Genomic DNA, 26,098 nt, shown 5'->3' on the forward strand with positions numbered 1-26,098 from the left:
AATATTTACAAATAATCTTACAGAAACTGAAAGGAAACGGAGGTTTTGAATAATTTATCGGTCTGTATAAGTGAGAGTAGTGTGTAGTTGTTTGTAGGACATGAGTCACTGTGTGTGGCTTCACACAACCGGAACAGAAAACACAGCGCCGTCACCGGTGCCAAACAAACCCGAGCTGCTGACACAAGGCGAGGCGCAGTGTGCTGCTGCTGCCCAGCTCAGAGACTGTCGGCGGATACTTCAGCAGCTCCAGTTCGCTCAGCTGCTATCAACTTCTTACCACATACCAGGAAAACAACGCAGTGTCGCCTGCAAGGACAATCACCCACACGGAGAGACTGAGACGGAGGAAATGGCCACAACAACAGTGGCTGAAGCTGAGCCCACATCTCCCGATGCAGCTAACCCTTTCTCAGGTTTTCATGATCCAGTTTGGACTGACTCTCAGTTTCGCAAATACCCTTTCCAAACTAGACAAATCCCACGTCTTTCTCATACGGACCCCCGTGCAGAGATCCTAATCAATAATGAGGTAATGCTGTCTTTTTATATACCTAAAGTAGTGTGCACTAACTGGGTATGTGGAGAGCTAACTATTACTATTAGCTTGCTAAGTCATTCCTAGCGTTTGTTTTGAGTTTAAAGTAAACAGACACGCTAACTAACACTGTGCCATGTTGATATGTTAGCTGGGAATTAGTCTTTAAACATGTTTTACGCTTTTTAACGCTAATCATAGCTAAAATGTTTTCACGGCTGGAGTTATGACTATGCATCTTGCGTCCACAAAGGATCCCATGTACCTCTTTCAGACGGCTCGGCAGTAATATATTTCATTTCAATATTTTATTTTCCGTTATAGTTTTCCATAACTAACGTCGGATAGGAAAGAAACTGTATTTACATTGATTAATAGTCGCTGTAGCTCTCCATCATGCGTGTATGTGTATGGTAATTAGCTAAATGGCATGCTTGTGAGTGAGTAGCACAGTTCACTACACTTTCACTTGTAGTCTGGAACATGAATTCAGGTGTAATTGTGCATAATGAGATGTATTGTGTATTAGTTGTATATGTGCTCAGCGGCTTTAGTCGTGCTAAGGTTGTAAGCTGTAAAACTCTTACTGGAGTCTGAACTTGGTGCCACGCCTCCACAGTTTATTAGTTCAAGTACAGAATGCAGCTCTGTTAAGCAGCACGCTCCCGAGTCACGTGACCTCACTGATATAATCAAAGCTTTTAGATACAGAGAGAGCAGTGAGCGTGGACCGTCCTCGTGGCTTGGAGGCTAGTGATGGGAAGTTCGGATCATTTTACTGACTCGGATCTTTGAATCTCGTTCGGAAAAATGAACGAATCTTTTTTCCCGAGTCATTTCGTTCATTTCAGCAGGATATAATTAAAATGTTACATGTTAAATTCCCCAACAAAACTAGTACTTAATAAACTATATATATATATATATATCAACCATGGCCGAATTATGATAAGCAGAAATGATTAATTAATAGTTTAGCGTTAGGTCGTCAGGCTATGTAGTCTGTTGGTTCACCTCACCTCCTGATCCGAGCCGTTCTCTCTTTTGTCACGTCTGTTCCCCGGAAACAGAAATGATTAGTTTACCTCTCGAGTCTTCAGTCTACCCAGATGAGGATGGGTTCCCTTTTGAGTCTGGTTCCTCTTGAGGTTTCTTCCTCACTTCTTCTCAGGGAGTTTTTCCTCGCCACGCTCGCCACTAGCTTGCTCATTAGGGACAAATTTATCAATTTAACATTTAGATTGGAAACTTATACATTTCTGTAAAGCTGCTTTGTGACAATGTCAGTTGTAAAACGCGCTATACAAATAAACCTGAATTGAATCGTACTTCAATTCAAACACACACCTTTTACTTTATACCAACCGGTTTGTAGAAAACCGTACTGTGTGTGTTAGTGAGGTCTGAGTGGCTATCATGTACGGTTGTGTGTTGATCAACAACAGTCGGAAATGCTGGCTGTCAGCACAACAGATTGTCTTGTTAACGTGCTTGTTTATGTGTTGTTCGAAAACGAGTCGGATCTTTTGAACCGACTCTTTTAGGTGAACGCTGAGAGCCGAATCGCATAACTACATTTACATGTATTCATTTAGCAGACGCTTTTATCCAAAGCGACTTACAAATGAGGAAATACAAGCAAAGCGATATATCAAGCGGAGAACAATACATGTAGTGCTACCATACAAGATTTTTCATTTAGTTTTAGAAAAGCACAGTGCGCAGAGTAAAGGTGTAAGAGGCAGAGTAAGTTTTTAAGGATAATGTGGGTTTGGTGTTTTAAATGACCCATTTTTGATTTTTTTTTCTTTGATTGAAATATATGTTCACAGTGAACCACATGGCACAAAAACAACGCAAGGACTACTGCTGGTTTGGTCAATGCACATTTGTAGTGTCTTTATGATTTAGGTTAAAAGATAAAGCAAAGCAATGCTGTTTTTTTGTTAATTAGGAGGTAAAGTAAGATTTCGACCACAGTTAGTTTTGTCCGGGGTAGAAAATAAGGCACTGAGCCAGTTGGGAGCAGAAAGTATCGACTCTTTTTGGTGAGATGAACTAAATGATGTGACTCACCAAAAAGAGCCGGTATTCCCATCAAAATAATGTGCCGCTTGAAGCCTCGGTTCGGCTGTTCTGTGTGTGTGGTGTTTATGGCTCAGACTGGCTGAGCTGAAAACGGCACGTTCCTGCAGTCACGTAGCACACGCTCAGCGCGCGCGCACACGCGCACACACACAAAAACCAGCGCCTTCATGCGCACTGCCACTATCTGCCATGCAGGCAGCTTAACAGTAATGTTACAGCCAATATATATCGCTAAGATGAGAAATCTTATAGCAGAGTATATTGTCACAAAACCAAGCCCAAAATATGTTCTAAAGATCACAATTCTTCTTCTTCTTCCTCTTATTATTATTATTATTATTATTATTATTATTATTATTATTATTATTAAATGTTATGTGGTCATTTGTCTGAATGTGAGCATATATGGGTGTGGGTTCGGGTAACCACAGTTTCATTTTCATTTCAGATAAATTCAAAATGTTGCTATGGCACACCTGTGTATGAGATCCTTACACTTGCATAAAAAATAAATAATAAATGTGTCCAGTTTTGTAGTTGCGTGTAAAGTGTATACACTTTACATAATAAGATGTATGTAATAAAAATGGCAATAGCCTTGAAATGTGAGTTTATTGATTTCCCCCAAATGGCTTTCCTTTAACAGGAAGCCTCCTATTGCCTGTGATTCTGTGTTTAACACCATATGTTTATTCTGAACACAGTTGTGTGTTTTAAGCTTTTGTAAAAGTAGGTTACAGACAATTTGCGAACACTTTTGCTAAATAGCCCATTTATGATGGCAACCCTTGATGTGATTGTAACAGTGTCTATGGTGAAAAGAGCTATACAAGTCAATAAAATAGAATTGAACATGATGTTAGTCTGCAAAAACTAAGACATATTGAAAGTTACAACACTGGAATGTTTGCCACTTTGAAGTATTGAAAATATTAACTTTGAATGAATACGGGCATGAAGATTTAATTTTATTTTTCACAAAACTATCAGTATGTGATTAATTACACTTGTAATGCCAGTAATACGGTCATGGTTATTAATCTGACAGTGTTAGACGATTAAGGACTTTACAGACTTATAGCTGCTTATTCATTGATTTCTAGAAAGCAAAACATTAAATGTAAACAAAATGTTACTTAATGTTAACTATAGATGGCTTTATAATAGCTTCTTTGATCAGCCATCAGCCTTTTTGATTTGTATTTTCTTTGTCCTGCTTATGGGCTCCCAATGTAGGTAGTATGGAAATTAGGTTATGACCCATACCAAGTAAGTTGTTTTGAGACTCCTGCAAAACATAAATCTTTTTGTGATTTGGGGAAGTGGATATGCATGCTAGGTGATTAAATACAGAGAGTAGCAGCAGAAATTTAAGAGCCGGCATCTGCTAGCAAAATTACTGATGTATCTATCCAGACAGGACTAAAATTATCAGATGACCGTGGAGCTGGACAAACAGTAGGTCATTTCGTCTCTGATTTCCTCAGGGGAGGAGAAAAAAACCCCACTGACATGGCTGATCGCCATGGATGGAAATATAATCATGGTGAAGAACCTGCAAATGATGGAATTACTCCAGGTCTCCATGTAAATTGAATCCCGTCTGAATAGAGCTGAGGTGTGTTTTTAAGTGGCTTATGTAACTGATGGTTCATGATGAAAATAGGAGGCTGATGTAAGGGTTATGGCCTACCTGTAGTTAGCACATATTCAAAAGAGTTTGATTTAGGTTATTGTAATATGTATATATTGCATTAATATTAATGGGCATGGTGGAGCCAGGGGGTATTTCATGAAGCGAGCCAATACAAAATGCTTGTCTGATATAGCTTCACTTAAACTAGGAAAACAAGTGACTCACTGTTCATTGTGTTCCACTATGTATGACCTGTTTTTGCTGAGTGAAGTCTGGCTGTAGTGATCGGGGCTCATGCATATAAGCAGCCCCAAACAGTCGACTGCAGAAACAATAAAATGTCAGTTAAAGCCTGTATAGATAGAGCAACTTGTCCTGGAGAGTAGTTATTGCTCAATAAACTCTATAAAGATTATAAAGAACTAATTAGAAAAAAAAAAAAACATATAAGTATTAATAAAACTCTAGAAGCTGTAGAATTCTCAAGAAAACATGATTTAAAACATTTTAAAATGATCAGTCCATTATGAGCAAAACTACGATCAACTACCCAGACATAATACATTCTTGATTTAAGTAAATTTGTAATTATATCAAATTAATATGGTGTTATCCAACAAGTGTGCAGTAGTTATTCCATTGAAATGATGGTTTTACAAAGCAGCAATGAAATGAGCAAAGAAAGAACAATGTTCACAGGTAAGAGAGTGATGGATTTCTTTTTTCTTCTGGTTGAGTTGAGCTGGGGAGGACTGTGTATGGTACATGTGACTTCAAAGCTACTAATTTACTAATCGGAATCAGCCATCAGATTACATCAGTTCCGACTTTACCACGAGTACAGAAATTTCATTTCTCTGAACTTTAGTGGCAAAGTGTTATGTAATCATAGATGGGTTAAGTTGGTAGTAATTTATTAGACACTTTGTTTTATCCTGCTGGAACCTTGATGCCACTCGGTTTGTCCAAAACAATTGCAGAATCTAAGCTTCAGCATTAGCCATACACAGTGCAGGTTTATCCAGAGGAACATGCTATAATAGTAACCGAAGAAGGCTTATGATTAGCTTCCTTCATGGACCTGAAGTTGATAATTAGCTGGGCTGGTGGAAATACAGTCCCCTCTGAAACTATTGGAACGGCAGGGCCAATTCCATAACCATAACCATATTTTTCCCCAGGTGGTCTTCCATCCAGGTACTGGCCAGGCTCAACCAAGCTTCACTTCTGTGGGAAATCAGGCGAGAACTGCAAGGAGATATACCTCTAGCAAATCCTAAACTATTGTCTCATATCCATCTTTTGTCTTTGGTGTGTAACAAACAAATTAATAGGCTTTGCTGTTCCAATACTTTTGGATGGGACTCGAAGTCTGGCTTACCTAGTGAGCTTTCATCTTGGAATACTCCTCCAGGATTTTACTGATGCTGAGATGGTTGTGTAAATGAAGGCTAATCTAGTTTGGAACACCACTGTTCATATTGTGATTATATTTGGATTGACCCATGTTACTTATTGTTAAACGTTAGGGATTTAGAAGTCATTTAGTGCTGCTAACTATGTAGGATTACATGGCATATTGAGTCCAAAATAACCAAAAATCCATACCATCTGTACATGTTTTTATTTCTGTAAAGCTGCTTTGGGACAATGTCCATTTGTTAAAAGTGCTATACAAATAGAATTGAATTGAATTGAATGTTTACATGAATGCATAGTAATTCTGCCATTTTTTTCCATAGGAACCTGTCGTGTTAACCGATACCAACTTGGTTTATCCAGCACTCAAATGGGACATCAGTTACTTGCAAGAGAACATTGGCAATGGGGACTTTTCTGTGTACATTTCTGAAAACCACAGATTCTTATATTATGATGAGAAGAAAATGTCAAACTTTGAGAACTTTGTGCCAAAGTCACGCAGAATAGAGATGAAGTTTTCCGAGTTCATAGAAAAGATGCACCAATCAGAGGCGCTGGATGGAACACAGAGGTAACTTGTATTAATGAATCACTTATCCTGTATCAACACAAATGGTGGCTAAAAAAAGTGTTCAACGTGTTTGGATTCAAGATAGCTTTAACAGCAGGGGTGCAATGTTGTGGAACATGTTGAGATGCATGAAATCCTATCGAGGAAATAAAATCACTGCCGGGCATCGGCCAGGTAACAGGCAGGAATAACACAGACCTCCTCATGCGCTAACTTCACAACTGTGCCTTAGTTAGACATGTTTTGATGTGTGGAAAATTAAAACCAGTTTCATAGACACAATATTAGAGAGAAGATTATTAACAAGATATTCATTCATACCTTTAACTCAAGTTCTTGGATGTTATATATGTACTCCAGTACAGCAGTTAAATGGTGGTTTGTGATCATTGCCAGTAGCTTGCCATTTTTATATAGTGCAGCATGTGCCTGTGTGGGTTGAATTTTAGCTCAGTGGTCTAATGTTAGCAATATGTGTCCTCTCCTCGTCGTCTGGCTCAAGCAACACTTGGCATCATTTTGCCTGAGCTCAGGGAATATGATGATACGAACTATTCCACTCAGCTCGATGCTGCATTCAGCCATAAAATATTTATCGACCTGCAATCAAAATATTATATTATAATAATCACTAATGATCCTTATATATTTTACCACATTGTGTTTGTTTACGTTCAAGTGTTATGTTCTTATATTTTATTCAGAATTTCTTTCCTTTAGTTAGTGTTTAGTCCTTCACAATTAATCTCTGTTGAGTCACCTTATTCTCATTTATATACAGACAACACTCCATGTTTCTTTTGGTAAAATGGACTAGGACATGGAGTGCTCTTTCTTTGCTACACCTCCTGCTTAGGCAATAAGTTTATGTATACCATTGTCCTGATTAGGGTTTACCTTGCTGTAACTTACTTTAAAAGGTTCCAAGTGCACACTATTACAACTCTTTTTGCTTTGTCGCTGTTCTCACTTTGCCTCCTCACGTTGTCCTGTATGAATTTTTAAAGTAGATTTTAAATTGTGCTATCCAGAATTGCTCAAACACGGTCTGAACTGAATTGTCTGGTATAAGAACATTAGTGCTAATCATGTAGTGTACACTATGACAGATGGATTTCAACTTGGTCATTGATCATTGATGACTCCTTATTTAGTTGGACTATATGGTTTGCCAAATTTACATTTGGTATGGAACATTATCTGGCCACTGTGTGTACTTTTCCATTGAGTTGGCAAATTTTTAATGGAAAAGTATTGTACTGTAGTTTAAAGATTAAATCCCTTTTCAAAACACCTGATTTACTGATTTAAAAAAAAATGCACAAGGTGGTTCACTGAGATGCCAGTTTATGTTAGATACATGTACCTTGTATGTGCACTCAACTTTATAGGTGCATCATGTAGATGTTGTAGGTAGGCCCATAGTTACTGACGGTGTCCTCAGCCAGCCTCTACGCTGTCTATATAAGGAATCACATCACCACAAAAACTCCTGATCAGATATTATATGGGTTCTGGCACCATTGGTGTTGGGGATTTTAAGCAAGGTCACTGCTCATTTGAGAACAATTTACCAACCAAAATCATCCAGAAGTCCTGTGGTCGGACACTAACCACTAATGATGGGCTACATGATGGATTACACAAATTGTGTATAGAAAAAGCTAGAGGTTATAACTGCACACATACAAGGTTGGTGTATGCAATAAACTGGCCAGTAAGTGTCCAAATGTACAGACGTAACAGCACTGCTGTGTCCGATAAAGTGTACACACAAGCATGCTACCAAAATATCGGTGTCACTGCTGTGCTGAGAATAGTCATCCACCCATATAATATCTGGTTAGAGGTCCTATTGGTGGTTCCATTTCATTGATAAAAATAATGGCTACAGTCTGTGTTTTTCATATATATATATATATATATATATATATATATATATATATATATATATATATATATATATATATATATATATATATATATATATATATATATATTATATATATAATATATATATATATATATAATATATATAATATATATAATATATATATATATATATATATATATATATATATATATATATATAATATAAAAAATATATTTTTTAACTTCTGTGACCTATGTATTCAACGACATTGTTTGATTTTTAGAGTATACTTGCAGCAGACCTTAAATGACACGGTTGGGCGAAAAATTGTCGTGGATTTTCTGGGATTCAACTGGAACTGGATCAATAAACAGCAAACCCAGCAAAACTGGGGGCAGCTAACCTCAAACCTGCTCCTCATAGGCATGGAAGGTACAACACCAGATCATAGGGTATAGCCAGCCATTTAGTAGACATCCCCCTACTGTAGCAACGATGCTTTAATATTTAATTTTCTTTTTTTTTTATTGCCTGAATGATTTTAACGTCTGTCTCTGCTGTGCTCTCTTGCATGCTTCTAATTCTCTTTCATTGAAAAGGCAATGTGACGCCAGCACATTATGACGAGCAGCAGAATTTCTTTGCACAAATCAAAGGTTACAAGAGATGCATCCTTTTCCCACCAGACCAGTTTGAATGTCTCTACCCTTACCCTGTTCATCACCCATGTGACAGGCAGAGCCAGGTATTGCTGCTTCTACTTCAGTAGTATGGATGATGTCTTTTTTTTTTTTTTTTGTTATATATATTATGTTAAGGAATTAAACACAATGGTATGTGCTGTTATAGGAACATAATTAACAGTTCAGTGATCTTGTGATTACCACCCAGAAGCTGCTTATTTTCCAATAACAAAATGTTTAATTCCTCTTTTACCACAAGGACTTGTCAATGCTAACACTTTTTTAAATGTATTATTTATTAATAAAAATAACATCTCTTTATAGTTCTGTGTAATGTTGTAGTACATCCACAAAATAAGTTACTTCCTGTTAATATACCATACATAGGTAGACTTACTGTAAACTTCTGTACAGAACACTTTACAGTATTAATAATGACAATTAAAAAATAAAATAAAATAATAAATCTGCTTATGTGGCATGTCCACCATACAGGTTATGACTATAGAAACACTAGGGCATTAAAACGAGCGCATAATAAACTTGAGAGTTGCTTTGCATCTGGAACTACTATCATAGATGCTGTTCTAGAAAATGAATCAACACTTTCTGGCCAAGAAGTATTATAAGACAATTTATTATCCATGCAGAAATGTTTCATTATTACCAATGCCGTTATGAGCAAACACCAATGGTTATAATCTTTTTTTATTTTTATTTTTTTTTATAAAGTTAGTCACTGCTTTTAGTGTTCTACAATCCTTGATTTTAGAAGTATGTTATAGTATAGGAACATAAACAAAATGATTCCTAATTGCATGTTCTTTGCATTGTAGGTTGATTTTGAAAACCCTGATTATGAAAAGTTTCCCAAATTTAAAAATGCCTTTGGATATGAGGCTGTTGTTGGACCAGGCGATGTGCTGTACATTCCTATGTACTGGTAAGAAGTGCTAATCAGTAGTGTGGGTGTGTGTGTGCGGGTGTATGTGGTTTTTTATATATATATATAATATATATATATATATATATATATATATATATATATATATATATATATATATAATATATAATATATAATATATATATATATATATAGGGCACTTAGCTTGATTTAAACTTGATTTAGTCATAAATAATTTGATCAAGTACTATTGACTTCCAAGTGGTATGTTCTGTCATTTAAATTTGTAATAGATTTTTAACTATTGATCTATAAGAAAATCCGTGTCATATCAATGGACAATCCATGAAATGAATTTCTGGAGATATTAAATCCTAAACATGGCTTCCCAGATAAGAGGGGTTTTTTTCTTTCTCTCTCTGGGGAGTGGAAAAAAATGTGATGTTAAAATTCAGCCAAAATACTTTACAAACTTTGTTTTTAGGTTGAATAGGACTTGAGTTAATCTTTCTGTTTAATAATGCAGGTGGCATCACATTGAGTCCCTGTTAAATGGAGGAGTAACTATCACCGTCAACTTCTGGTACAAGGTATTTATATGCATGCTGATTCTGCAGCTAGATTTTTTGATCCACAGACCCCCTCATACAAGATAGTTAAGTCAGGATTCTGTCAGTTCTCCCACACCAACCATGGCAAACAGTGTCTTCATGTGTGTCACTTTGCGAAAGGGCATTGTCATGTTGGAACAGGTTTGGTCCACTTAGTTCTTGTGAAGGGAGGTTGTAAAACTATAGCAGCATACAAAGCCATCCTATGCAATTGTGTGCTTCCGACTTCGTAGCAACCATTTGGGGAAGATGTATTTGGGTATGATGGTCAGGTGTCCATAAAGGAAAAACAAGACTATCCGAGCCTAGCTGAGATAATGGATAATAATAATGGGAATAAATAATATGTTAGAAAATGAATAGCTTTAGATTAAGTCCCTTCAAGGGCTTACAAACATGGAGGAATGTGACTTTGACACCTCTGATTTAGTGCTTATAAAGCCAAGTGAATCCTTGCAAAGATTGTAAAGCTGCTACAAATGCAACTGAATCAACATACCATATTAAACACCTAAGAATATTTTAAATGCACTTTCCCAAATGATCTCCTAATGACCTTTTAAGCTCAAAGGAACCATAGTTCTCCGTTTACCCACCATGACTCGGGTTCTACGTGGATTCACACGTTGTAGAACCTGTTACTCCTAAAGCTCACAGACTCATTTCACAGTTGCATGTAATGTCAATGCAGCCATAGAGAGCCTTTTGTATTGTGTGATCTCATATCACACGTGAAACATACCTGTATTGTTCTTCTCAGGGTGCACCCACTCCAAAGAGGATAGAATACCCACTGAAGGCCCATCAGAGGGTGGCCATTATGAGGAACATTGAGAAGATGTTAGGAGAGGCCTTGGGGGACCCACATGAGGTACTGAAAAGTAGAGCATTCAATCATAGTGGTTTTTGCCTGCTATTTTTAAACACTTCAGCAGTGCATGGAGACGGTCCTTCTGTCTTTTGACCTTAACCTAGATACAAAAATATTTGTAGCTAACCTGCTTTTAAGCAAAATTAAATTGAACATGTTCAGGAATCTATTAAACTTTTTTTTTTTCCCACATGAGAGTTTCTTTGTACACATCCTCAAGGTATAAAATAACGTTCATCATGTTTGTTGTGAGAAGTGCACATGTTCACAAACATTGCCGTCTTACCACTGACAGAACCTAACCAGGCGTTCCCAGACATTTTGACCAAACAACCCCAAACTGACATTATGAATTTTCTGCAACCTCAAGCCTTGACCATCCTATATTCTTTTAAATTCAAGATTTATAATATAGGACTATTGTAATGTTTGACATTTTTTATGGTGTCATGAAAATACATCTGCGTAAAGTAAATGACTAACAACCAAAGGAATATTCCTTGCACCAACTTACTAGCAGTCTAGAAGGCGGTGTTGTGGCTTTAGAGGAAAATAATCCACACCTGATTATATCACACCACCAGTGTGGATTATTTTTCGATAGCAGCCTTGTTTATACTTTTTCTGCGCGTACATAAGCAATGTTAACGCGAGCTGTGTTATTGTGCACACATTTGCTGTGTATCTTGTGCACATCCGGAAGATTTAGAAGCACTAGACAGCGTACCAGAGCCAAAACATTCCAGTCCAGCAGGTTTACAAGTCAAATTGTAAAATGTTTAGCAATTTTATGCACAGTGAAACACCCTGACAAGCTCTGTCTTTCTTGAAATTTTCTACTTTTGTCATGATTGTTGTCATGGGCTGCATCTCAAATGGACAACTCTGACCTTACATTCAAAAGTATTTACTAATCTAGAAAATTTAGATTAGAAATCTCAGTCTCTGTCTTAGAAAAAGTCTAGAATAGTATATAAGAATGCGATTTGAGGCATAGCCCTAGAACTACACAATTACATTTGTGCAGTATGTCCGTATAGTGAATATTCAATATAGTGAATATAGAAAATATTAGCACACAATATCTGTCTTCAATATTTCTAATATTAATTTGTAAAATAATTGAATTAAACAAAAGAGGAGATGTGTTTTTCTCTCACAACCCCATGTGTAACTCAAGTGACCCCACATGTGGGTTTGGGAACGACCTAGACTCAGCCCGGGAACAGTGGTTCTGGTCTCAAAAAGCTGCAGATGCTTTGCATTTCTTAATAATTCTTGCATTATTTTAATTTATCAATTTGTTATTCTGGGGATCTGAATTTTGCTGAGTTCATAAGCTGTCAGCTGTGCTATAGACTTTTTAAGAAATGTAACTTTGTTGTTCTTTCGACAGGTTGGTCCATTGCTGAACATGATGATCAAGGGGAGATACGAGAAAGATCCGAGTTAATCAGCAGTTTACCTCCAGTGTGCTTTTGTATAGTAGCGAATAGGGACGTGGATGGATGCTTGTCTGTACATTCATATTGTTCGGTTATCTGCATGGCAGTAGTTTGGCTGCATACATTTCAGTCTGCTTTGAATATCTCGAGCTGTTATGTCTACTGACTGAAGGTACCACTAGAGAGAATTGATTTGCTCCGTCTTTTGAGTTCTCATAATGTTCTATGTACTGAATTAGTTATATGATGCAGTGTGGGAGAAAATAAACCTTCAGAGCACACACATTCAGTGCCCCTGCAATAGCACCTATTTTTGTTATTTGTTACCTTGTCAGAATAGTCAAAACACGACTGTCCGTTTTAAAGAGTGCTTCCAGCAAGCCAAGCTGTGTTAAACAATGGCAGATTTTTACTGTATACTGTAATTTATGCAGGTTATAAAGTTACACTTTTGAAATTGGCGCCGATTTCCCCCCCCCCCCCAACCCCCATTTAAGCCTCTCTTTAACACCCCCAAAAGAGTGTAGAAAATGTTTGAAACCCCTGAAAGAATGGGACTGTTAATAGGATTTTTTTTTTTTTTTTTTTTTTTTTAAATGAACTTTGATAATTGCTAAAAAAAGAAAAGAAAAAAGTTTTAATTCTTTTTGTGCACATTAAGTCATGTGCTTGTTTGACCTGTGCATTTGTTTGAATGTAAGCTTATTTTACCCGTGGTACACTTTTCAGGACTTAATTGCAAGCTATGGCAAACATTTCATTTACTGTATCGAAAAGACTGTCAAGTCTTTGTGTGTGAATTCAATAAAAAATGTGTTCTATGGTAAGAAGGTAATCTGTCCCACATAGGAATGATGCTTCTTTGTGTAATTACAATGTTCTAAAGGTCAACAATAGGTGACTTCAGTCATTAAAGATGCTACTCAAATCCACATGTAAAAGGAAACACAAAGAAAAGTCCAAGTTGCTTATTGTTACAGTTTATTTGCCTAATTGAGATCTGATTCACTAACTACTTTCCAAATGAGTCTGTTTTGCATTTAGGCTTTTTTTTGGTAATGTAGATTTATTAACCTGTGTCTTCTGTTTATCTTCAGTCACAGAATGTTTGATTATTTCAATGACAGATTTCTTCACGCAAGAGAAGTTCATATTGATCGTTATTCTTCTACAGTGATTATTGCAGAAAGGTGAATTATTTTGTGGATACTTGAAAGTATTAGACTTTGCATATTTGGTTTTTTAAATGCTTTGTATGTGCCAAATTGATTTGTGATTGAATTGTTATTTTTATATATATATATTTTATTTATTAGTATAGCTTTTTTTTTTGTTGTTGTTCACATGACTATGATTTGCCTGTAGTTCGTATGGCTCGTTCCTGCTGAGCATTTAGGACATTAGGTCGTACTTCTTTCTCTAAATGCAAATTAATTTCACGGCTACGAGTGTACAGGTTTAGATGGCACTCAAGGCTCTGTCCCAAACAGCACAAGAAATAGTAATGACTCTGATAGTGTAGGGACATGCTATTTACTATTGTAGTATGCAGTTTAGGAAGCAACCAAAAATATTCACCACTTGTGATGAGAAGTAACTTTTTTTGTGCACATCAGTGTTACTGTCACAGTTACTGAGTCCCATATGAAAAGAGCAAAAGCTCTCAGCAATAATTTGCATTTTAGCAGCTGTCAGCCGTTTACAGACTGCCTAATCAAGCAGTCGTGCCTGTGCATCTCTGGGCTGCCAACGTGTATCAGTGCCCATTCTGTGGTGTGATAAACAGTACATGTCCCACAGAATGAACTAGTCACCTATTATTTTCTCATGTAATCCGTGTATTTGTTCTTCGGCCTGTCAAGAACATTTTGCATGAACCAGATTGTGTTGAAAACAACGCTCACTAGAAACTCTCACTTACCTGATATAAATAAGTTTGAAATACAAATATACAGAGAAACTCATCAGTTTCTCCTGTTAGTCATTACCACTTACCATCTGGGAATACATATGTGAGAAAACATATGCCTTTTCTGTTCAGCAAGAAACGAAAAGAAAACAAAAAACTATCAGTCCTGAAGCCTTTTACTCTTCCAGTGTAGTGCTGGAGTTCACTCTTTCACTCCTGTTTGTTTACACCCTCATGCTGTTTGTCTCGGTCTGATTAGCTATGGCTCTTGCCAGTCAGTGTGTAGATGGACTTCTTTTGTGTCTGAAGTTGAGATATATAATATTTGACGTATCTGAGATGGGGTATAATGTACAGACTAAGTTCACGCCAATTCCAACCCTACACTCCTGACAGCTCGGACTGAAAGTAACTATTACAGGGTTGCCAGGGCAACTCATGTCAGGTTATCAAAACAACATAAAAGCAAGCAAACAAACAAACATGCACCGTAGCTTTCATTTCTAGCTGTAATTTGAATCATAAATGCCATTTGGAATTGCTATTATTTCCCATGTACATAAAAGTGAAGATGTAGACATGCCACACAGTGACTTCAGGGCATGGGGTTGTACTGAAAGGCGAAATGTAAGCCAGAATCAGTTTGTAAACAAGAAAATCTTGTGTTGTATTTGTTTGTGTCCATTTGTTAGCCAGCTTTCACTTGCTTACATCTTCAAACCTGCTGTTAATTCACTGGTAGCTTCAGGAATGTTTCTAGGTTAGAAATTGCATTAAAATAGTATTTACTTGGAGAATTCATCAGATTTGCATAATGACTCCTGTTTAGCCTTCGAGTTGTAGGGAATATTAGCAGTGTGTAGGGTACTGTCTTTTTTGATCAGTCATTTAAACCTACCCCATGGGTTTTAAAGAAATGAAGGTCTTGCACAAAAAATACTGACATATATCAGTTAAAAATAAGGTTAGTATTATTCGGTTGTGGTGGTTTTTATTGAAAATGTTGCTCTATTGTATTAGTCACTGAATAAGATGCTCAACCCTGTTGTGCATGTAGTTCATAAATGAAACGCTCTTTAGAAGCAAAGGTACAGTGTCTCGTTTACCTAACCTTCCCAGGATGCTTTAATTCACTGTAGAGAAATGTTCTTCTGGAAATAAAGCCTTACCTATTACTTACCTTAAAGTTGTGTGAATACTTAATGAGTAGTATAATAATATTTAATGGTAATAATACTACAGGAGCCCTAAGAGGCCATGCATTATCATCACAACTTAATTTTTCTGCGTACTTGACGTAACGTTTTTATTGTTCTGGAGGCAGCAAAAGCTTAGAGCAATCCTGCAGCATCATGGTTGAACAAATTAGTTTTTTAATTTGATCAGGGACTCACTCAAGCTGAAATAACTCTGTCTGTCAGTGATTGACAACTTCCACATTAGTGTCCGAAACTAGAGAATGGGGAAATGGTGGACACTTATTACATTTGCAATAGTGATTGCGAGATGTCAACGAGTATGCAACACCAGTCCCGGTCACAAGGCATGAGAAAGCGTGAGAAAATAGCTTTTTGTTTTCTCAAGATCACGAGTAACCAACTTTTATGTTGAGATCATGAGAAAATTAAGGCGAAATGAAAAGAAAGAAAAAAATAATAATGCACGGCCTTTTAGAGCTTCTGTACATTACAGAGGTAGAGTGCATTATGCTATATGGAAAAAGTTCACAGCCTTCTGGGTTTTCCAGGTGATACGGACATTGGGAAATTAAGACCTGTATCCTAAATGCTCATACTTATAACAAGTCCATTGTGTCCATTCTGAAGCAGAAGTGAGTGGTACTGCCCATATTATGGACAGTTAGGTGATTAACCAATACAAAAACAATGAAGATTAAATATAATGTGCAATAGAGCTATAATTGAATATGAATACATTATTCAGAATGAACAGATACAAATACAGATATGAATAGGAGGTCCACTATTGCTTAACATAACATCTGGTTCAAACTTTTTGAGTGTATCGGGACATAAAAAAAAGGGACTTTTATTTCTATCTAGGCAAAAGTGATTAGTTAGATATAAAGCTACTAACAAAATCCACTTCCATGGACATGTGGAGTTCTGCATTTAGTGTTTATTCAGTATCCTTAGTTTAAATTCGGCTACTAGTTTGTTTATATTTTCACCTTTCTGCTTTCAGCCACATCCACTTCAGGTTTAAGTGCAAATACAGATAGTGGTGTGGCATTACATTACATTACATTACATTACATTACACTGCTATTGTGCAAGGAATCTGTCTGTCAGCTGTGTAATCTGCTGCCTTTCCATGCAGACCAGCCTCTGGATCAGACCGACTAGTCTTTACTGATGCTGTAACCACAGACGACAGCAGCACAATAAATTCTTTATATGACATACTGTTGTGGGTGTTTTTTCTATAAAATACCCCTCTGCAATATGCTCCTATAAATCATTGGTTGTGATCGTACTGAACCTAGCAAAAAAAATGGAAGGTTTTGTATTGTCCAATAATAGCGTTCAATTCTTCACTTATTTATTTCTCAAGCATTTGATATTCTTTTAAAAACACTACAGAGTTAACAGTTTTAACAGGTTAACAACCAGAATACACATTCATAACTCTGTATTCTGCTAATGATGATAATTTTTTTTTTAAAAAAACCACACACCACCTTTTCAAATGATAGCTCAGCCAACTGTTCCACAACTTGTGCTCATGTTACATGACAGGTGTTGACACAAAATAGTGCTGTGAATTTAGAATGATAAAACACATACAGCCAGAAATATACACCTGATGTAAGTTTATATCCATCTTTATGTTAATCATACAGCAAAAATCAAAATTATGCGTTTCAACAGTTTTGTAGTTTATCAGTTAGCAGATGTCACTTCATGAGGAACTGCATAACCTGAGCACAAATGACACCTTACAAATATTCATACACAAGGGTTCCTGTACTACTATGAATAGTGAACGTGAGTTACATGAACAGTCATCTTCCATCAGCTAAAACCATGCAGAACTGTACACACCAAAGTACACAACACTTCTAATACAGAACAGCAGAATGAGACTAAAATACATCGTAATACTTTATTTAAAAAAAAATAAAAAATTACTGTGGATCCGGTGTAAATCACTCAAAGCTCAAAAGAATTTACACTACAAGTACTAATGCAATGAAACTGGGAGATGCTTGTATAATTTGTATCTGCATAAAAAAATACAGTGTAACTCCCCCCCCACCCCAAGGAGAGCCTTTGGTCATTTAATCTCACTACATCCCAGCTTTAATAATGCTGAGGCTGAGTAACTGTTGGATTGGTTGTTTTTATAACAGAACAGCCACTTAGCAGCATATATTACTGACTGACACATTTCATTACCCCATGACAATCAGATTTCAAAATGCATGCCTAACTATCATTATCCTTAAAACACTGCATGTTATGTATGTAATGTATATAAACCCTGGATACCCGCTAGGGACAGCCAGGGACACCTTGGTGCCTTCTTGAGTGTGTGCCAAGACCTTTCAAAGTCATGTAGTGACGTATGATGCAGTATTTACAATAAATACCACCATAATAAAGCCATCTTTCAGTGGAACCTTCTTGCTGAGCTGGCGCTGTTTTCAAATGAGAAGGACCCTTTGGGTTTATCTGGGGTTCATAAAAGCACAGTTACATAATTCTAGTTCATCCCACCTAACTACCAGGGGTGGGAATCACCTGGATAACATATGCCAACAATGTCATGAACATGAATATCCTTGAGTGCGCTCAGAGATAACCTCGGCACTCAAGCCACCTGTAGAAGCTAGAGAATGTGCATGGTGAAGTCCAGGTAGTACTAGCAGCAGCAAAGAATTCCTGGAGGCGTCTCTAAATAATGCCCAAAAATAAGGAGACCCTCCTTGTAGAGTGCCATGTCACAGTAGGGGTGGCTGTCCAGCCGTTTTATAGGTGATGTTGATGAAGTTCACCAACCTGTGGACCAGCCTCTGTTTACACCAGGGGTGTCTTTTGTCTATGGATCAGGTGGACACCGTCTGGTTTTGACAATATTGTAGGGTGTGTACCAGCCACAACAAGCAGGCTCACCCTGCTACAAGGTCAATCAACCAATTCAACAATTGGTTTATATGACCTTGGGCAGAAATCCTAGATTCAACCACAAGGTCTCTCCAGAAACATCTGGTCATCAACACATGCAAAATGAGCTTATTGCCAGAGCATGTAATTCTCCAACTCTTTTAAGCTGAAGTGACGACTAGGAAGTCAGCCTCCAGCACAGGATGGACAGTTTCCTCCCTTGATAAGGAACGAAAAGGATGACTGGGCATTGAACTCTGAGTGTGCTGTTAAAAACTCCGAGCCTCCCAGTTGTATGGTGTCAGCTCCTGAATCACTGATTTTAGCTGAGCCATGTCTGCTTCAAAGCCATGAATTCATTTAGAGAGCAGCTCAGATTGCTCTCTAGGCTTTTTGTTATGCTTATCAGTCATCGCTAGATGTGGGCATTTTGCAGCCAACAAGCTGTATGCGCTACAGAGATTGGGCCAGATGAATCTCTGAAGGGTCTAAATCTGCTGGTTTAGAGGGTTCCGTCGACATTGAGACTGCTGCAGTCAGCACAGAGGATGTCCAGAGTCAGACACTACATCCTTGTGGATTAGTGGTCTGGTAGCTCGCTAGACAGCATGGAACGTGACCGTTTTAAGGTAGTGATCAATGTGGTGAGTGATACAACGTAGTAATACTGAGCAATACAGTAACATTCTATGAATAATATTCATTATATTATATATATTCATAATATACAAGAAGTACACTCAACGAGGTAGAAGAGATTGAGAGGAGGTTATCCTTAGCCTTGGAAAACAAGTCATCTGTAGTTCTGAATGCAGTCAACAAGCTGATAATTGGATAGCTCCATGAACATGAAGAAAGGGGGGAGGATGGCTACCACTATATGACTGTGGAAGGTCTTGTTAACATGGACACACACACACACAGAGAGGTTTCTTTTAACCACCCTTGGCAGTTAGGAGGGGTAACATAGAACCGATGTTGGTACATAAAACACAACTAAACCAAAAAAACAAAAACAAAACGTAAAAGACTTCCCCAAAACAAATCTTTGTAAAGATTTCATTGTCAGTGCAGTTAGAACGGAATAGAGTATGAATCATCCATACCCCAAAAAAGCAAGCGACAAAAAAAGTGAAAAATAGGACCTCACATAAAAGCACATATACAGGCCAAATCACTCCTGTTATAAATAAAACTTAAAAACCAGATGTGTAATTGTACAGACATCATCAATGAAAGCGGTATTTGCGTGCTGGTTTAAGGCTAACATAAGTCTTTTTCATTTCCTCTGTTTCATCTTTCTTGACCAGATGGTAGCGCTCTCCCTTGGTAGTCACCACTTGATTGCCATGGTAACGCACCAACTTCTTTGGAGCCTATAAGTTAGAAATCAACCTATCAGCCTTGTAGACTTATAAATAACACACCGTTATAGTGCCTACATCTACAGTCCCCTCCAAAACTATTGGAACGACAAGGACAATTCATTTGTTTTTGCAGTAGACTGAAGACATTTGGGTTTGGGTCAAAAGTTTACAGTAACATTTTGTCCGCTGATTTACAGAGAAATGCATCCAAATGAATCGGAAGGAACTTTATCATGCAGCAAGACAATGATCTAAAACAGTGCCAACTCAATAAAGGACTATCAGCGGGAAAAAGTGGAAGGTTTTAGACTGGCCAAGTCTATCACAAGACCTTAACCCAGTCAAGCAGCATTTCAACTCATGAAGAGAGAAACCCCAGAAACAAACAACAACTGAATGATACTGCTGTAAAAGCTCGGAAAGGCATCACAAAAAGAAGAAACAAGAACTTGGTGATGTCAAAGAGTTGTAGGCTTGATCAAGTTATTTTGGGTTATTCCAAAAATTAAGTGGTATTTACTTTAATTGACTTCAAGACTATCTTATTATCACTTATTATACTTTTGCTTGCCTAAAAATTGGGTTGTCTGATACAAAGGGTTCTATATTTCATGTTGTTAATCACATCTATGTTGTTTATCACATACTCTGAGATAAAAGCTGAAATCCTAAACTCTCGTCTCATATCCATCTTTTGGTCTCAAACCCAAACGTCTTTGGTGTATAACACAAACAAATAAATTGGCCTTGCCGTTCCAATAATTTCAGAAGGGACTGTATGTGCTACTTTCTTCACAAGCATGTACACAAGAAAACAAAAGACTCACATCTTTTGGGATGAACGGTCTGTGTATTTTCTTATCTTCCTCACTATCTACCAACATGTACCTGAAAGAATATGGACAAGGAAGCTTATTTGCAGAAGAAGGAGAAGAAGCTTTCAACAGTATTGGACACAATACAATATAACAATTTAAAATAACTATACAAGTCAATAAAACAAGGCAGTCTAAAGTGACTGGTTTAGTGTGCAATAGAATAGGAGGACATCAATTATTAAGACACTGAATATAAAAACACTTTAGAATCTAAAAATCTAAATATAAAATAAAAAGTATAAAAGATACATGTTCATTCCTTCATCTCTCCAAGTGAAACAGAAAATTAACTGTTACAGTAGTTCAGAGAAGACTCACTTTTCTAAAATATTTGCTTTGAGCTTCTCATCAGCTTGTGCAGAAACTGTCTTCCCTTGGCTTCCCTACAAATAAAGAAACAAATGCAACATATACAACATAAAGCTTGCTTCCAGACAAACGTTCAGTCAATACATATGACTGAATGGCATAATACATCAAATAAAATGATTCATCCTGAGGCACAGCTGGAACGACATATTTGGGCCACTGTTCTGTTTTTTTTTTGTTTGTTTTTTATTTAGTCGTTCAGGGCTCCAGAGACAAATGAAGCTTCACCGTGGTTGGTTTACTCACACTGAGGGGAGGGGTGGGACTGAGCTGCACATCTCCCTCAATAATGAGTCGAACAGCTTCCTCCATGTCTCCTTTAGCAATAGATAATGCACTTCTGGCCTCGGTCACGCTACACTTAGGAAACATCTCCAGAAGGTGCTGTTCCTGTTCATCCCACTCTGTAATGCTCACCTAAAACACACACACACACACACACACACACACACACACACACACACACACACACACACACACACTTAACCATTAATATGATTAGAAGTAATTTTTATATAGACTTGCAATGTATATTAGATAAATATGATAATTAAGCAGTCCCTTCAGGATTTCGTAATTTTGCGATAGCAGTAATTAACACAAAATCAAGCAAATGCTGCAATATTTGGAGGAACATGCAAGTTCTTAAAATTAACATAGATTTTCAGCAGATTTGGGCCAAGACACATCACGCGACGCCATTACAACATGCACTCAGCCAAAGCAGTCTTCAAATCTCGTGCGTCAAACATGAGTACAGCTCAAAGGTCTCATTTACCAACAAACAAGACGACAAAGCAATTCAGTGCAATTGCAATTTCGACAAATCAAGCAGTATACAGCAAAAAAGCACAAAAAACCTCGTTTTTTGAAAATTTTGAAAAAAGCCTGAGCAAAATCAAGCATTTTTGGCCGCAACAATCACAAAAAAAAGATCCAGTACGGACTGATTGATTTAAAAACAGTAAAATAATTAAAACTATTGTCACTTGTACAAATAATATGAACCACTTCCATTGCTAACTTCCTTAACACAATCATTTTCCTCACAGCACTATATTTCACTATATCCAAGTTGCTTCATACTACCCCTGGCAAAAATTATGGAATCACCACACCTCCACAGTGCTTACAGACCTTAACCTTGGACTTTCTGAAAGGAAACATGGCCCCAACAAGAGAATAGTCATTTGAAACAATGGAAAGGATTATAAAACTCCTTCAAGCAAGAAATCCAACATGAAGTGTGGCAAAAGATGTCGGTTGTTTCCAGTCAGCCGTGCCTAAATCTGGTGCTAAAAGTATAAACAAAATGTATACTTTTAGACAGCAAGCATCATGATAGAAAACTCAAAGCAATATGCCTTGAGAATTGAAAATGCACAACAGAAAAAATGAAAAACAAATGGTCAGAAACAGGAGTCAATGTTTGTGACAGAACTCTAAGAAATCAGCTGAACGAAATGGGATTTACATGTAGAAAAGCCAAACGAAAACCAGCACTGACACCTAAACAGAAGGGTACAAGGTTACAATGGGCTAAAGAGAAGCAACCATGGAATATGGTTCTAAGATACGAGAATGAGAATCTCGGATGGACGGACGGACAGATGACCCAAAAAGCATAATGTCTCCCACACTCAGCGGTAGTGGCACAGAAAAGGCAAAATCAAGTGAAAACCTCCAACAACCGGAGAGCCGTAAAGCTTCGTAGACGGCGATCTGAAAACTCAGATGCAAGTTAATACCTTGGCTGTGGCTCCCTCTACATGTGAGGAGTTGCTGTGGGTCTTTTGCATGGGAACTCTTTGCTCTAGTGCAGGAGTCAAGGAACAATTCCCCTCTTCTGTCTTCAACTCTGAAACAGGCAGTATTCACAGACAGTATAAACTCACACAGGTTATTATCTCAAAACTGCTCTTTGAACTGAACATGCAAAATGTATGAAGTTCTGTAATCATGCTGAATTCTCTCATGCTCAAGATCAAGCCGAAACAACAGCGCTTAAATAAATTACCTTCATTCCTTGCTGAGGCTAATTTTGAGGCCAAGCTAAACATCATTTCACAGACCTGAACACTGAGGGAAGGAAAAGTTTATTGCATAGTTGAATACATTTCCACATCTTGCTAATCGTTCATATCGTTTGCAAATGTAGCACATTGAGTCGTAACATGGTTGTAATTAGAAGTACAACAACCACGACGATTACCAATCTATGTTGGAAAATCCTGGAATGTAAGCTTCAAGCATCTCAACAAACACCTCAACGTCAAAGTTTTCTTCAGCACTTGCTTGGGAGCCCAAATCTTCCAGCACACCAGTGATGTAGGAAAGCAGCACATCGTCCAGGGTGCTGAGAGAGAATGCAGGAGAACCGTTAACACTAATGCCCTGTATGCTGCATCTGTTACTGTGTTTAAGATTTAATTAGAGGGGTAAAAGATTGCCAACTTACCTCAGATCTGCATGCATTATGTGCGATCGGACGAAGTCATACAGTGCATCATGGATAATCTTCTGTAGCTCCATCCTACCTGTTACTGATCAACATGCAGTCAAATACAGAGCACAGACAAGTTTCTGCTCAAACAACCAGGTATTTCTAAAAAAAAATAAATAAAAAAAAATAAATAAATAAAAAAAGACAAGTTACATCACAGAATAATAGTTATATTTGTCAACAAGTACACAGTCACTTGGCAACCTATGGGTTTGTTTGTTTCTTTTTTTTCTCAGTTCAAGATATGTTCAAAATACTAAAAAGGCGACTGCTCCATTATTAGTGAAGACAAGAAGAATGGTTGCTAGCTGGCTGGATCGCCTCCACTAGCTTCTACGTTTACTTAACATTGTACATATACATGTGAACATATTTGAAAATACGGATTATGTTTGTCTCCAGCTCAGATACAGGCCTACACTGCGGGGAAATGTCCATCATCAGCTGTACTTTGCCTTTTGTTTTCAAAACAAACCCCCCGGCTCACAGTCTAGCTAGGATGCTAGCTAACTGATTAAGAGTGGAAACAGCACCTGGTCATTTCTGCAGTATAATCAAGTATCTATTTCCGGTGGACACAACTACCGGACAGTATATAGGTTTAAAGGTAAACTGAACACTGAATTGATCTGGTGTAAGTTGAACTATCGAGCTAACAGCTAAACGAGCTCGCGTTAGCTAGTCACCCTCAGCTTCAGAAACTGGCTAACACAAGCAAACAAATAAACACATCTGATCTCTTAACCGAGTCTGCTAGACTTACAAAACCAGCGCAGGATGGCGGCAGATATAAATCCGTTTTTTTTCTGAACCAGCAGGTTATTATATGCTGCAAGTGGAGAAATTTCTTAACCCTGCGCGCCGTGGATTGTTTCAAAATGTATGACGTCATTTCCTGTTCAATGTAAACACGCACTCGTGCCGCAGGCGAGCTGTTAAATTGATAGATTTTCTGCGATGAAGAAATAACAACTGCGGTCGTTTCATTTTGTTTTGTTCATTTTGGTGATGCTTCACTTGCTAGGAATGAGTCCACAATGTTGAGGGGCAAACTAATAAACGTAAAAAATTAGCATGGTAAGTGTGAACAACTGTGTTAACTAGTTGACAAACTAGTTAATCCTCCTATTATGTTGGGAAGAAAAAAATTTACATCAGTTATGTTATGGGTCAAGATGACTTCCACAGTTTAAATGCACTCAAAAACAGCAAAGAACAGCTTAAAACATTAAACCTTTATTATGGCTTGTCCAAAACAAGCCCTAAGAAGAAATAGTTGCATATAAATTCATGACCCTAAATGACAAAAAGAAAATTTCAAAGAAAAGGAGAGATTAACCAGTATTTCAGACATCTCAAATGTGGAAACTGGTCAAATTGGCCCATAACATAATAGGAGGGTTAAATATAGGGATGCCCCGAAATGAAAATTCTTGGCCGAAGTCGAAACCGAATATAATGAAAAACTTGGCTGAAGGCCGGGCACCGAACACGTTTTTTTTTGCGTTTTTTCCATTTATTTTGACATTTTTTTCACCACTGCATAAATTAAATAATCAAAATGTGCTTTTTAATATGTTGTCTTGCTTTTCAAAGAAAAAAAAAATCAATTACAAAAACTATCATTTCAAAATATTTATTTAACACTTTTTCATTCCAGCAAGCATAGGCTACCAACAAGGCACAATATAACTTTAAATAAATAAATAAGTAAAATTAAAATATTTTTATGTGGTCACCTTTGAGCCCCCCTTGAATAGCCTATAACTGACTGCTGAAAGAATGTAACACTCTGTAGCCTACAACAAAAAAGTGCATTAAAAAGTGCATTGACAAGAGTGCGATAAATGGTTCTATTTGGTTCTATACGGCTGATTATATTGGGGATATATACTGCTCGTGTGCCTGTACACCTCACGGAGTATTATCGTAGATATAGTATAGTTAGATATATTGGTAATGTTATGTTCCTTGATAGGTTTAGTTAGTTTAAACTATAGATTAGTTCATTTAGTCCCCGCTGGTTTTTCCACTCCCAGTCCATAGTACTAGTTCATGTTTCTTGTTTTGTGTTTTGACCCTGTTTTCTGTGACCGCGACTTTGATTCCTGCTTTGCCCCGTTCATGCCTGTTTGCCGATCGCCTGTCTTGACTAAGTATTTGGATTACAATGTGGATTTGTCTGCCTTCCCTTAAATAAATACGTCTTTACCTTCTTCCATACTCTATTCCCTTACGTCTCGCGACGTGACAGAAACATGCTCCAGAGCAGAAACAAAACAAACGCACGTGTCCACAGTAAA

At 37.3% G+C, this 26,098-nt stretch overlaps 2 protein-coding genes and 1 long non-coding RNA gene across 5 annotated transcripts in view; 2 read left to right on the forward strand and 1 right to left on the reverse strand.

The window, feature by feature from the left end:
• Window positions 1-182: 182 nt before the first annotated feature.
• Window positions 183-13,469, forward strand: hif1an (hypoxia inducible factor 1 subunit alpha inhibitor; the record flags this gene model as incomplete). Its single annotated transcript, NM_001200213.1, is given in 9 exon segments — window positions 183-532; window positions 6,005-6,255; window positions 8,412-8,560; window positions 8,728-8,873; window positions 9,648-9,754; window positions 10,242-10,305; window positions 11,087-11,197; window positions 12,594-12,804; window positions 13,258-13,469. Coding segments are annotated over 8 exon segments (1,065 nt in total).
• A 3,911-nt stretch (window positions 13,470-17,380) lies between these two features.
• Window positions 17,381-24,680, reverse strand: cuedc2 (CUE domain containing 2). Of its 3 annotated transcripts, none has more exons than XM_017464248.3 (9): window positions 24,559-24,680; window positions 23,751-23,897; window positions 23,505-23,648; window positions 23,310-23,371; window positions 23,041-23,150; window positions 21,539-21,709; window positions 21,242-21,306; window positions 20,873-20,933; window positions 17,381-20,054 (listed from the first exon to the last, which is right to left on the reverse strand). In XM_017464248.3, exons 2-9 carry the CDS (start codon window positions 23,822-23,824, stop codon window positions 19,908-19,910), a joined length of 834 nt encoding a protein of 277 aa, XP_017319737.1. In that variant the 5' UTR covers window positions 23,825-23,897; window positions 24,559-24,680; the 3' UTR covers window positions 17,381-19,907. The 3 variants fall into 3 exon arrangements, with proteins under 3 accessions (XP_017319737.1, XP_017319738.1, XP_017319740.1); XM_017464249.3 differs by having other exon boundaries at window positions 23,751-23,835; window positions 24,559-24,678; XM_017464251.3 differs by having other exon boundaries at window positions 23,751-23,829; window positions 24,559-24,670.
• A 104-nt stretch (window positions 24,681-24,784) lies between these two features.
• The window catches only part of LOC124627704 (uncharacterized), a 28,839-nt gene continuing 27,525 nt past the window's right edge, over window positions 24,785-26,098 (forward strand). Inside the window, exon 1 of the long non-coding RNA XR_006982187.2 lies at window positions 24,785-24,872. This is a non-coding gene — a long non-coding RNA (uncharacterized LOC124627704). The remainder of the gene's footprint in view (window positions 24,873-26,098) is intronic.

This window comes from Ictalurus punctatus, chromosome 3 (assembly GCF_001660625.3).
Source record: "Ictalurus punctatus breed USDA103 chromosome 3, Coco_2.0, whole genome shotgun sequence".
Taxonomy (NCBI): domain Eukaryota; kingdom Metazoa; phylum Chordata; class Actinopteri; order Siluriformes; family Ictaluridae; genus Ictalurus; species Ictalurus punctatus.